Source organism: Xenopus laevis, chromosome 2L (genome assembly GCF_017654675.1).
Source record: "Xenopus laevis strain J_2021 chromosome 2L, Xenopus_laevis_v10.1, whole genome shotgun sequence".
Taxonomy (NCBI): Eukaryota; Metazoa; Chordata; class Amphibia; order Anura; family Pipidae; genus Xenopus; species Xenopus laevis.
Window position 1 is genome coordinate 59,224,064 of NC_054373.1, and position 14,845 is coordinate 59,238,908.

At 33.4% G+C, this 14,845-nt stretch overlaps 1 protein-coding gene across 1 annotated transcript in view; it reads right to left on the reverse strand.

Moving 5' to 3' along the window:
* Positions 1-14,845, reverse strand: part of eya3.L (EYA transcriptional coactivator and phosphatase 3 L homeolog) — a gene marked incomplete at its 5' end in the record, with an annotated part of 79,368 nt that overhangs the window by 33,329 nt on the left and 31,194 nt on the right. Inside the window, 1 exon segment of the mRNA NM_001096525.1 lies at positions 5,190-5,273. Coding sequence (NP_001089994.1) covers positions 5,190-5,222 — 33 coding nt within the window.

The window sequence follows — 14,845 nt, forward strand, 5'->3', positions numbered from 1 at the left end:
ACTGCAGAAAACTGATTAAAGACTATACTGATTACAGGGGCAGGTATCTATTACATAGCCGAAGAAGCCTGCTGCCAAAAGTCATATGTGACATGAGTCGTGTGTGCCAGTCAACTTCTGTGTTCAAGTTGCTTAGTGGTGTGCTGAACCCCTAAGACTGTGCACCAGACACACCATCGAAGGAGCATGGGTGTGTGGCAGCATACGTGTATATTATTGTATAGAAACCCATAATCCAGAAACGACATTGTAAACTATTTTTTAACTATATTCTTTATCTGCAATAATAAAAAGTACCTTGTTTTACGTGATTGTAATTAGGCTAGCATAAATAAGCGTTGGTGGAAATACAATCTTATTGGGTTTTTTTTAATTTTCAATAATCGTTAGTAGACTTTCTGCCTGATGCTTCAAATTACCCCTTATCTGGAAAACTCCAGGCCCCATACCATAACATTCTTTTAATGGACCAGCAAGGTGTACCGAAACTCCTTAATTTCAGTCAGGCAAAACAATAATTGCCGCAAAGCACTAGGTCAAATCCTGAGCCAAATGTGAAAACCTGTCCAAGCAAACAAGGAATTTTTACTCTGCACCGGTCATGAGTTCAATTTTGACCAGGGCACTATCTGCAAGATATCTGCATGTTCTTTCCATGTCTGTGTTGGTTTCCTATGGGGCTCCAGTTTCCTTCTACATACAGATTGTCTGCAGACGTCATGTGAATGTGTCAGGTGACATGTGAATGTCACAGGGAAATTATATTGTTAGCATTGTTTATAATATAAGCCTATCACTGGGCAGTAAGATGCATTTAAAAAATCATTCTTAATAAAACTATCCCAACACAGGTATGGGATCCATTATTAGGAAACCAGTTATGCAGAAAGCTCTGAATTACGGAAAGGTAATCTGCTGTAGACCATCATAAACAAGTAATTTTAAAATGTTTTATGTATTTCCCTTTTTCTTGTAGATGATCAACTAAACTATAATAATTCATTATGATGGCAAAACTATTTTGCTTAAATCTTTTTTTAGTTGACATGGGGGGTTATTTATCAAATGTCGAGTTTTAGAGTTTTTTTTATACCTCAAATGAACTCACAACTAGAATGGTTTCTAAGTTAAGAAAAAATTTTAATCAGCGAGTTCGGGGTTATTAGTTTAGTTAATGTCTTCCAGTGGTGTAACTAGATATGACTGAGGCTCCCCAAAATGTCTAGAAATTGACCTGTTTTACCAATATTTATTGAAATTGTATATGAATTAGGACCTCATGGGGCCCCTATACCTCCTAGGCACCCCCAGCAGCCGCAGGGCCTGCTTCCTCTATAGTTACGCCTCTGATTACTTTAAATTGTTCAAGGGACCTATGCCATCGACTCCTACATGACCTTGACAGGCTTTAGATAGAGTATTTTCGGATTCAAGCTATTTCCAGGGTCAGGTATAATAAATCTCGTAAAATTCAAGTTTTTTTATTTTAACCTGAGAAATAGATTTTTGACCCAAAAAAACCCCCCCTCAAAATGAATTTTTGTGCAAAACACAGATCGTACGTTAATAAATAACCCCCTTCATGTATGATGAATCCCCTTATTTGGAATACACCATGTCCCAAACATTTTGAATAACAGATCCAATACCTATACTAATTTACAACTCCATTTTAAAAAAAACAAATTGGTACACTGTGTAAAATACAAATAAAAATAGAATTGGATTATTTGCAAATAATTTAAATCCTATATTTGATCGCAAATAGCACAACATATCAAATGCTGAGAAAAAACACTGAGAAATGCTATGGATATCTGTAAAATAACTGCTCATTTGGAATTTGATGGCAGCAACCCATTTTATAAAAGATAGGACAGGGAAATAAAAGATTAGAATAGTTGTGTAATGCTAAAAAGAGTGAATCCCAGAGGCTTGGTCTCTCAAAAGTAAAGATGGGGGTTACACCACACATTGAAAGATCCACTCATTTGGCAAAGTTGTCCATATCTATCTATCTATCTATCTATCTATCTATCTATCTATCTATCTATCTATCTGATCTATCTATCTGATCTATCTGATCTATCTGATCTATCTGATCTATCTCTATACATACCATTGCCTCCTCTGGGCCAAGCTTATTAAATATACACTGAGGCAAAACTCTTCTGTTGTCTGACAAACCAAAATGTCAGATTCCTTTTGATAATCATGGACAACATGTCCTCTGGGCTAAAAAGAAGAAGGGCCGTGTGCTTTGTTTTTTTTTATCAGCACGCAGTTCAAAAGTCAGCATCTGTGATGGGGGTTTGGGGGTGCATAGGTGCATACGGCATGGGTGGTCTAGGAAGGTACAGATTTTGGAGTAACATATGCTGCTTGTTTATTTTAGCAAGACAATGCCAAACCACAGTCTGCACGTATTACAACAGCATGGCTCCGTAGATAAAGAGTATGGGTGCTAAACTGACCTGCCTTCAGTACAGACTTGTTAACCATTAAAAGAATTTTGCACATTATGAAACAAAAAAAAAAAGGAGGCCCCAAACTGTTGAGCAGCTGAAATCCTATATCAGGCTACAGAGGGACAACATTTTACTTTTAAAAGTACAGCAATTTGTCTCACTTCCTAAATGGTTACATAGTGCTGTTAAAAGAAGAGATTATGCAACACAGTGGGAAATGTGCCGCTGTCAGAACATTTTTAAATGTGTTACTCACATCAAATTTTAAATGTGCATAAATTTTCAAAAATCAAATAAATTTCTAATTTTTAACATTTGATATGTTGTCTTTGTACTACTTGTAAGTAAATTTAGGGTTTAAATGATTTGCAAATCATTCATTCTCTTTTTTTACATTTTACATAGGGGCAGATTTATCAAAATGTAAGATTATAGTACACCCAGTTTCTACTTATTCCTATGACATTTTTAGACGCATTTATAAAACTATTGATATATACACTTCCCGTAAGAATTAATACATGCTGGATGAGTTTTCCAGAGGTAACTTCTATTCTCACATTTTGATAAATCTGCCCCATGGGGTCCTAACTTTTTTACAATGTGGTTGTTTTTGTATTATGATTTACATGTGTTGAAAACATAAAAAGGTTAAGCCTGTCTCCATGTTACATCGGATTGTAGATTTGCAAGACCAAAAGCAAAAAGTAGTTATATCTCAACCCTTCTTGTAAAGCTTGTGGGATGCAGAGAATATGTCACAATAGATTTAACAACAGACTTGTACTCTCTTTTATAAAATGAAAACCATATGACTAGCTTATTGTATCCCAAAGGTTACAAAAGTCAAACACAATAAACTATTCACATATATAATGCAGTGTGAGTCAATACTTAGGGCATATACTATATACAGGTATGGGATCTAATATCTAAAAAGCTCGGGACCTGGGGTTTTCTGGATAGGAGATATTTTAGTCATTTGGATCACCATATTTTATGGGGCAGATTTATCAAGGGTCGAAGTGAAAATGTGAATTTCGAAGTTTGAATTTTCAAGGTCTTTTTAGTGAAATTCAACTAGGGAAGTTTAAATTCGATTCAAGTTTTTAAAAAAATTCTAATTTGATTTTCGAAACGTATTATGTCGACTGTTCGCCACCTTAAACTTGCCGAATTGCTGTTTTAATCGATAGGGGATGTCCTGGGATCAATAAAGTTGTTTGCAGGATTCCTGACAATCAAGTTTTTTTTTTTTTTTTGGAAAACCCAAATCGAATTCCATTCAAGTTTTCGGGTTGATCCTATTCACCCGAGTTTAGAAATCTGAATTTTTTGATAAATTTTGGTCAAATTTAGAGTTTATGGGAGTTTTAAAAAAAACTCCCATGAACTCTAAATTAGACCCTTGATAAACATTATGGGGTAGATTTATGAAGGGTCGAATTGAAAATTCGAATTTTCAAGTTTTTTTATGGCCAAAACTGTCAAATTCGACTAGGGATTTATCATACTCTGGCCCTTGCCAAATTGCTGTTTTAGTCAATGGGAGACGTCCTAGGATCAATTTGGAGTTTTTTGAGTCTTCCTGACATTCAAGCTTTTTTCGGAGAAAAAACTCGAATCGAATTTGTAAAACAAGAATAAAATTAGATTCAAATTCGATTCAAGGTTTCGGGTCAATCCTATTCACCCAAGTTTAGAAATTTGATTTGTGTATATATATATATATATATATATATATATATATATATATATATATATATATATATATATATATATATATATATATATATATATATATATATATATATATATATATCTCTCGATTGGTCGAATTTCGAGTTCATGGGAGTTTGTGGGAGTTTTAAAATACTGCCATGAATTCGAAATTCCACCCCTGATAAATGTGCCTCTAAATACACCTAATAGGACTGCTCTGCAACCAATAAGGATTAATTATATATGTATTAGAATCAAATACAAGGTACTGTTTTATTATTACAGAGTAAAAGGGAACCGCTTTGAAAATTTTGAATTATTTTATTAAAATGGAGTCTATGGGAGAAGGATTTTTAAAAATTTGGATTATTTGGATGAGAGTAATTCGAAGCTTTCTGGATAACGGATCCCATAGCTGTATTAAACTTTTTCTTCTGCATTTCTCCCATTTGGAATTTAAAAGGATATCTAGTTGTTAAGATCCTAAATACCCTGGCAATCAGGCAGTAGCTTAAATGACAAACTGGAAGATAGGAGAGGGTCTGAATAAAAAGACAAATTAAAAATAAAAAATATTGATAATAATAATAAAAATCTAGTCTCAGGTTAATCTCGTTTCTGGTGGGGTGAAGGTTAGGACAGCAACACTGGCAGCCTGAAAGCATTTACATTTCAGGCTGAAGAGAAAATGAACACATAGAATGAAATATGGATATAATGTATGTAAGAATTCCATTGTCTCTATCATAGTAAAGATTTGTTTGTAATATGAATACTTTATACCATGACCAACATTATTAAAATTTACATTTAGTTTTAGAAATGTAGATTTATGACAGGGACTTGTTGCAAAATTTAAAGTTATATTTAGCTAACTGCAACGGAAAGCATACGTCCACATCTTCTAGGGAAATATAGCTGGGACATCTGAGTAAAAATACCACATCTGATTAACAATACATAACAGAATAAGAAAAATTTAATATTAAAAAAAGTTACCGGCTGCTCTGCTAAATCCTGTCCGTTCTCCATGGCCGACATCTCAAACAGTTATGGGAAAATGTTTGGTCCTGTGCTGTAGTCCTATCAAGAAAATAAAATGGTCAGCTTCCATATAGTAAATATTACACAAGCACCAGCAAGAAAAATCTTTAACATTGTTCAAGTTAAAGAATGAACAATGTGATTTCGTCTAAACTGATGAAAAATGCAAATTAAAAAAAAGCTACATTTAATCCGTCTAGAACGTCAGAGAACTGTTTTATGTAATTAAAGAAGCTCAGAACCGAGTCCAAATATGAACGTATTCGGCAAGACGTCTCAACATAGTGATAAAAATCTACCCAACCTGTTTTAAAAATGAATTTATATAACAGTGCTAAAAACAAACCATGAGCAACTTGCCATGACAATTATTCCCAAGAATAAAGATCTAATAAATCATTCTTAAAGGAGAAACAAACCCTTTACAAAAAACCCACCCCACGAAGACCCGGAAGATGGCTGCGGTGAACTGCGATCCCTGGGGTAAGTAAAAAGTTAGGGGCATTTCCCCCAGGGGGGCAGCTAGGTAGGGTTTTTTCTGCCAAAGGGTTTGTTTCTCCTTTAAAGCTTCTTCTATAAAACAATAAGGGGGAAAGTCTATGTCCCCAAACTATCAGTAACAAAAATATAAGAGCCAAGGAGATGAGTGAAATATAAAACAGGTATGTTATTAAAGTCATGTTTTTATTTAATCTGAAGAGAACAGAGGCGGTGGGTGGATGCAGGATGACAGGAGGGAACAAATAAAGGTAAGGTGAGTTTTTTCCTCTCAAACAAAATGTATTTAGTACTTTGTAGTCAACTGTAAGATGAACATAGGGTGACATCTTTGTAATGGGGGATATTGTTGAAAACGAAGATGAAACAAACTTGAAAATTATAAGCCATATGCTACTAGCTAGGTATGCAGCATGGAAAAGTACAAAAAGCTACATAACATTTAGAAACATTACAGAGATGTCATAAAAATAATTTACACCTAAGATTAAGTTCTTTTTGACTTCTGTAGACCATTCTTTATCGTGATGGTGATCCAAGATGTGGCTGTTCTCAAAGGCTAAAAAGATTTTGTATCCTACACGGCTTTTATTTATACAGATGTACCAGTAAAGAGAATAAGGTTTTAATTCTGGGCAGAGGGAAGCATAATCACAATACTGAGAAACATCACTAGCAATTATTATAAGTGGTTTTGCCTTCCTACTCTTACCACATACAGGGTTTTATCGGTCCATTCTCAAATACATGGCTAAATACACAAGATAATTACTACTCATTTAATATCAAACATTAATCTAGCTAGTTAAATTACTAATCATTTTGCCACTCAGTCTAAAAACAGTGATACAGAAATGTTGGTAGAAAAAATTTAAAAAATATTCAGAGAAAAAAAAATAATTAAAAATAGTAATTATTGCTAGTATTGGTACAGTTACCATATGTATTGCTGAAAAAAAAAACTTACTCTATAAGTCTCTTTTTGCAGTACAAAATTTCTTGTAAACATTTTTAAGGATTTACGTTAAAGGGATATACTAAGGGGGTTATTTACGAAAGGTTGAGTTTGTGAGGTTTATGAGGTTGTTTATACCTGGAATAAACTCACAACTTGAATGTTTGCATGTTAATGAAACTCGATTGATGCAATTGAGGAAAGAACTTGAATACTCAAATTTATTGGGGTTATAGGCTAAAAAACCTCAAATTGATTGCGTTTTTGAGTTTAAACCACCGTAAAACATCTGAAAATCGTTAAGGCAAAAAACATCTACAAATAGTTAAAGGGACCTCTGCCACTGACTTTTAAATGAATTTGTCAGGTTTTAGCTGGAGTAGTTTCAGATTTGTGCTTTTACCAGATTAGGGGCGTAAAAAATCTCATACAATTCAAGTTTTTCCCCATTTTTTTGTCGAAACTGCCCTAGAAAAACTCAAATGTTTTGGGAAAAACACAACTTGACCTTTAAGAAATCTAAACCCGGTAACTGTCATAAGGTTTACCCTTTTAGAATAACAAGAAGTACAAGTACACATGCTCATATATTTTATATAATGCCTTGCCCAGGACAAGCTCTCTCATTTTACTAAATACATCCTACATTTAGGGGCTGATTTATCAAAAAATCTAGTTATTTTAAACACACAGGTACGAATATACTCAAGAATACACTTTATAACCTCCAAACCCACAAAAAGGTTGTATAGAAGTCAATGGGAATGTTCTCTGACAACTTTATTTATTATCACAGTTTATTAAAACATTCTAGATCTTCAGCTTCATTAAAAATGACTTTTTTCCCCATGTTTTCCCACTTTTTTTAAATTAAATAAGCTAGTATTTGAGAAAAAAAGCCGCTCAAGCTTTGTAGGTGTTTTTTCCTCAACTCTGAGTTTGATAAATCTGGCCCTAAACATTAATATTTTTATTTAAAACCAATTTTATTATACATATTTTTTAAATGAAGCACTGTATATTTAACAGCATTTATACATGCTGTTGGGATGTAATCATCCTGTATGGGAATTGAGAAAAGACATAATATTGTGATGGACTAATGGGCTCCTTAACAGATCAGAACATCAACAGAAATCAATTGTTGAGACTCTATTGTAACAACCAAACAATAACTAGTTAATGTAAAAATACTACTACACAGGTAATAAAAAAAGACCTTTATAAGCACAATGCCATCATAAATTTAAGGAGCTGATAAAGAAATGTATGTTGAAAGCTCTTAAGGGTAGGGACTGCTTTCAAACAGGGTAGACGCCCTAGAATTTAAATGTCCCACTATCAATTATATAATTATTGTATCCATTTGTGTTCACACCTTGTAAAGCACTGCAAACACTTTCAGTGCTATATGAATAAAAACCATATATTAGATAGATGGATGACATACACATCCAAATACATTTATGCTTACATCGCAGGCTAAAAAGAGGGAGGCAATTCTGTACTTTTCAATAAAACTTCAAAAGACCATTTAATCTAGCATACTAATTTGAGAACACTGAAAATAATATATCACACAAATAATGGAAATTTAGAATAAGATCCACTTGCAAATGACAAACCTTAGTAACAACACTCAGAGAAAATCCTCCAATACAATAATGTGTATTGTGGTGCGAGACCCTAAAAAGTCTACAACATTAAAATACAATTAAACACAAATTAGAGTTACACACGAGAGTATATTAAATATTATTCATCAAAATATGTATAATTTTGCATGAACACAGCTCACTGACGGAATAATAATCATCCTATTACAACATTAACTGTTTCACTGCTTCATATGTTCCCCACCTTTACAGTCTATTATCAATAGATGAGATGATTAATAATATTCCTAAGCATTATTAAAGAAGGGCAAATGTATTCTTCCATTTACAGTGGATAGTGGACAGTTCAGCAATAACAATTTTAAAATGTATTCTAAGCAAGTGACACTACACAGAATATTACCCATTTTACTTTACAGCAAAAAATTGAGGCCCCTTTTAAAAAAAAAAGTCATTTCTGTGTTACTGAAGAGGTTAAAAAAACTAAATTGAAGTAATTTATACACACTGGCACGCAATCACAAAAGAACTGTGACATTTCTAATAATCAGAGAACTGAAATAAAGAAATAAATTTGCTGTAACAATTTATTCTATTGTTTTATATAACATTGTTCCTATTTCTTTCCAAGACAAAAATATTAAGTACTTTTTAATACATTGCTATAATAATCAAACACCTTTAATAGCTATCAAAATAGTTCCAAGAAGTGGTACAGGCATGGGATCCGTTATCCGGAACCCTTTTATCCAGAAAGTCCAGAATTACAGAAATGCCATATCCCACAGACTCCATTCAAATAATCCATATTTTTTAAAATGATTTCCTTTTTCTCTGTAATAATAAAAAAGTACCTTGTACTTGATCCAAACAAGATATAATTAATCCTTACTAGAAGGAAAGCCAGCGTATTGGGTTATATATTTAATGTTTTCATGATTTTCTAGTAGACTTAAGGTATGAAACCCCAGGTCCCTAGCATTGTACAGGTATGGGATCTATTATCTAGAATGCTTGGGAACAGGGAATTTCTGCAATTGTGCAAGGTTACAAATAAAAAACCTTTCAAACGAAAAATAGGATTTTTTCCATTAGTATGGATGTATGCTAGTCTACATACCAACAAGTACAAAGTACATGCTAACTATCATACATAAAGAAATTTCATAAAAGAAAAACAAATGTTTGTTGAAATAGAAATCTATAGGAAACAACAATGCTGAATTTTGGACATTTCTGGGTAATGGCTTTCCAGATAATAGATCCTATACCATATCTCAATTGTCCTTTATGTAAAGCACCACAATATTAGTGTTTTATAGAGATTGCTTATCGTTTATACTAATCACGGTCCCGGGTGAGCTTACAATAATCATCATACACAGCTAAGAGTCAGGTTCATTAGAATCAAATTCAACCTTAATACCTAATACACAAACAAATTCCATGTAGATAGTTGCCTGGACAAAAACAATGATACTAACCACCAGTAGTGAAGCTAAGACTGGATACCCTGCATTTATCAGATAAAAAGACAAAAAAGAAAGTAGGGAGATGGAAGTTAAAAATCAGATTTTTACCAGAATGAGGCACAAACGGGTCCCTGTGAGTTCTGAAACATATGCTGCCGACACAACTGTACTTGCTGCAAAGATTCGTTGTAAAAATGTCAAGTGGACTGACAAAATAGTGTGCATCACAGGCACAATTATTGGATCAGATCTCCAAAACCTCAAGCTGCCCATGCAATTACAACCCAGCACAGGGTTCTGTAAGGTTAACACTTTGAACCTATAAACTTGCTGCAACCAATGCACCATCACTGTGCCACAATCCATTTTTAAACAAAATAATAGTATATTGCAGTAAGAAAATAAAACCATCCTGTTAAAGATCACTTTTCCACCATCAGATGTCCGCTGACAAAAGGATCTTACAGTAAATCCTGTTTATTACAGATACAAGGTAAAAAAAAAAAAAAAAAAAGCACAAATAATAAAATTACCAAAAGGAGCACTAAAGCCCCAGAAAATGATTTGTCAGTTTAGCTTTTTGCTTAAACATGGGGTTCATGTCTATGACAGATTGGCCCTCACACAAAGTGCATCAGGGACCTGAACCTCTGGTGTGAAAATGCATTGATGCATCAATTCATGAATGCACGAAAAGGTAGATTGGGATCTACCAGAATACTTTAAGCTGGTGAGCATTATCTCAAGACACTGTCAACAAACAGCTTGTCTAAATCACCCTCCTGTTTCATTCTTTTAATTCAGATATTTATTATGTTAAGGTTACATAAGAAATAATATAGCAATATACTTTTTCTCATAAATCAATATTTAAATAATAGTTTCTATGGAACAGAATGCGAATAATGGTTTTGTGGATGTAGATAATAATGGGACAACATCACTAAAAGTAGACCTTGCATTAATAAAGTATGGGCACTACTGCTTTAATTTAAAGGGTAAGGGAGGCAGACTGATGGGAAAATGGGGTAGAAAAAAAGTTTTTCTTAAATGGCTCGTTGCACTTCAGAAATCTCTTTAGATGATATATCTGTCCCAGTGTCATAACAAAAGGAGCAGCAGCTGTAAGAAACAATAATATAACTAATCGGGATTCTTCTCCAACTATAGTTCCCCTTAATAATAGAAAACCCCAAGGCCAAAGTGGGGGTAGCTGGAAGAATAAAAACAATGCTGCCTTTTTTGACACCATTAATTTTCCTATGATTAAATGCCTTCAATAGATGTCTAATCACTATGGGCCTGATTAAAACAAAAGCTTTTAGTTAAATCTAAATATCAATTGATAAATTTGCTTTTCTTTCACATGTTAAAATGTTTATAAATGTTTCAATTCGCTAATGGAAAAATTGTTCACAATGTGAACAATTTTGCCTTTGCCAAAATGTAAGGAACATTTTGCGAAGCCTTTGCCCCTTACACTTTGCCACAGCAGGATAGTGGTTGTGAATTTTATAGTTTGAGAAGTATATGTAATAAAAACTTGTTACATTTGCTCTAAAAGTGTATGTTATCTTTAAACATGTCTTAAATGTGCGCAATTAAGATTTGCAATGCAATAAAAGTTTAAAGAATATTACATCGCAACATTTTTTTATTCTTATTTGTGCACAAATTTGGTCTTTTTGAAAATGTTATTCATTTTCCCCTTACTCTCTCAAATTTGCAACTAGTCCAATAATTGTCTTTTTATTTTCAGCCGAGCTCTATACTTAAAATTAAAAGGTATCCCAATTTGCATAGCACAAATCTGACAGTTTGCTTTATGGCTATGTGGACAGCAAATCATGATTGTTTTTCCTGTTTTGCAAACATAAGCATTCCTACTGAGCAATCATCAAAATGATAAAAACTTTCCAATAGAAATATGACAATTCAAATTAGTATAAAGTAATTTCAAATTCTGTTACTTATCCTACTCAAACAAAAGCATCAGTGCTTAAGGCTGTGAGTCTGGTATATCATTTTTCACAGGTGTGACTGTGAATGATGAAACTTACACTAGCAAATAAGACCCATTACATGGTGCAAATTCCATTATTGTTACAAATGTCATTAATTGTAAAAACAAAAACCACTGCAATTCATTATCAATAAATAAACAAATTAACTAAGCCTAGTTCATAAATATATCTCACATAGTGCAAAGTTCTTTAAAGCCATTATTGCAGTTCAGCAACAAATAGACCCAACTAGCATCTTACTAAATGGGTATATTTGTAGAGGGTGGAGTAGAATGTTGTTTTTTTTCATCAGCTTTTTACAAGGCAGACAATTCTCATATAAAATACTTTAAAGGGGTTGTTCACATTTAAACTTTAAAAGAGAGTGATATTCTGAGACAATTTGCAGTTTTTTCATTATTTGTGTTTTTTGCTAGTTATTTAGCTTTTTAATCTTTTTATTAGCACTTCCAGCAATCTGGTTGCTACGGTCTAAAGTGTCCTAGCAATCATGCACTGATTTGAATCAGAGACTGGAATGTGAATAGGAGAGGGCATGGATAGAAAGGTGAACAGTAAAAGTAGCAATAACAATACATTTATAGCCTTACAGAGCATTTTTTTTTAGATGGGATCAGTGACCCCCATTGGAAAGCTGGAAAGAGTCAGAATAAGAAAGCAACTAATTCCAAAAATCTAAAAAAAGAAAAAATGAAGGCTAATCGAAAAGTTGTGCAGCATGACCCATTATACAACATACAAATAGTTAACTTAAAGGTGAACCACCCCTTTAAAATATTAGCTCCAGAACAATACTCTTATTAGTATCTCTCGCATTACATTAGTCATTTGTTCTAATACCTTATATGACTTGCACTGAAAAAAAAATTCACACATGAACTGTGATAGGTTTTTTTCTGTCAGAGCTTCATCTCCCTCAAAAACAAAACATTAAGTGGGTTATTTATCAAAGGTAGAATTTGTGAGGTTTGTCTCCCTTGAATAAACTCAACTGGAATGTTTGCTTATTTATGAAAAAGCCTGAATGTAAAAAAACAATGCAATCAAGGGGGGAAAACTCAAATACTCGAATTGATCGAGTTACCGGCGAAATATACCTTGAATAACTCAAATTGATCGAGTTTTCGAGCGCAAACCACACAAAAAATAAAAAGTAGAAAATCATGAAGGCTAAAAACATCTTCAAATGGTTCAAAGAACCTCTGCCATTGGATTCTACATGACCTCAACAGGTTTTAGCTGGAGTATTTTCAGATTCAGGCTTTTAGCAGCTTCTGGGTATAATAAATCTTGAAAAACAGTGAGGTTTTACTGAAACTACCCTAGAAAAACTTTTCAGGGAAAAACACAATTCAACCTTTAATAAATGACACCCGAATAGATTCAGGTATGGGGTCCATTATTCATAAACCATTATCTAAAAAAACTTTGAATTACAGGAAGGCCAACTTCCATAGACTCCATTCTAAACAAATAAAACTAAATTTTTAAAACAGATTTCCTTTTGCTCTATAATAATGAAAAAGTACCTTGAACTTGATCCCATTCATATAATTAATCCTTATAGAGGCAAAACACTCCTATTGGGTTTAATTAATGTTTATGCGATTTGTAGCAGACTTAAGGTATGATGATCCAAATTCAGGAAAGATTCCTTATCCAGAAATCACCATATCTTGAGCATACCAGATCCCATACCTGCACTCACTTCATTTAAAATATCTTTAACAGGGAAGACAATAGGTTTTAGTAAAAAATGTCAGAGACGCGCTACATAATATGGCATAACAAAGGGTTAATCATTTTAACAATAAAATCTATCACAGTATCAAAATCTCTTTTACAGTTAGTTGTCATTAACTGATGCTCCTAGAGGGCTGGGGTTACCGAGTAATGAAGCTGGCTCAACAGATTATATAATTTTTCTTTTAATGTTTTTATAGGCTCCACAAAGACGTCTAAGAACAGTAATTTGTAAAGCACACAGAAAAGATGAAATCTCTACAAATATTACTTAAAGTGGCATCTTGTTTCATGTGCAAAGCAGGTCAAGCCAAATCAAATTCAGTTATATAAGTGCAGCATTGCATTGCTTTCAGACAAAAGCACCATTCAGTTTAGCATTTATAGGGAAATGTGATATTCATGCAAAAAAACAACTACTGTATACCTGGGCAATAAAATTTATAAAAAAAAGCTATTTTATATTACCTCTCTAATTTGTAACATTAAAGGGGCTTCTTTCAAACACTTGTTTCAGTTCAGTTGTTGTCAGATTGTTCACCAGAAATTGATTACCATAATTTTAGTGTTTTTCCAAAATCTAAGTTAAAATTCCAATGTTCCTTTCTCTGCTGTTTCAGTCTGGCAGTTCAGTAATCGATGTACAGTGTCTGAACTGTAACAATTTGCTACATTTGGTGGATACGGCTGTGAAGATTCTCATTCATCCAGGTAATGGCTTATAAATATCTATAATAATACGTCAAATCTCAATCATCTGAATTCAGAATGACTTGTACAAAGATTTCTGGAGCTATATACCTTTTTTGGAGTTATATACCCTGGAATCTTGCTCCAATCAGCATAATCTGTTTAGTATAACCAGCATGGAGTCAGAGACCTCAAGGAGGCAAGGCGTTGATTGAATTAGCATTGTCCCTGGTCCATGGTGCCAAAACAACATTGTACCCCCCACCCACTTCTATTCAAACTTGCTTTTTTTTTTTTTTACACTTTCACATTTATAGCTTCTTTGATCCCTCTTTTGAACCAATTCTCCTCCCTATCCAGAATGTGAACTTGGTTTGATGACTGCCAAGTTCCAGGTTATTTAACTCCAGAAAGATCTTTGTACAAGTCATTCTGAATTGAGAAAGCCAGTTGGATGACAAGCAAAATGTCTTCAAGAAAAAAAATGCAGCAAGTCCAGTAGATTTAACTTACAGGTATGGGATCTGTTATCTGTAAACCAACTCCAAATTACAGAAAGGCCATCTTTTATAGACTCCATTTTATCCAAATAATCCAAATTTTTAAAAATGAT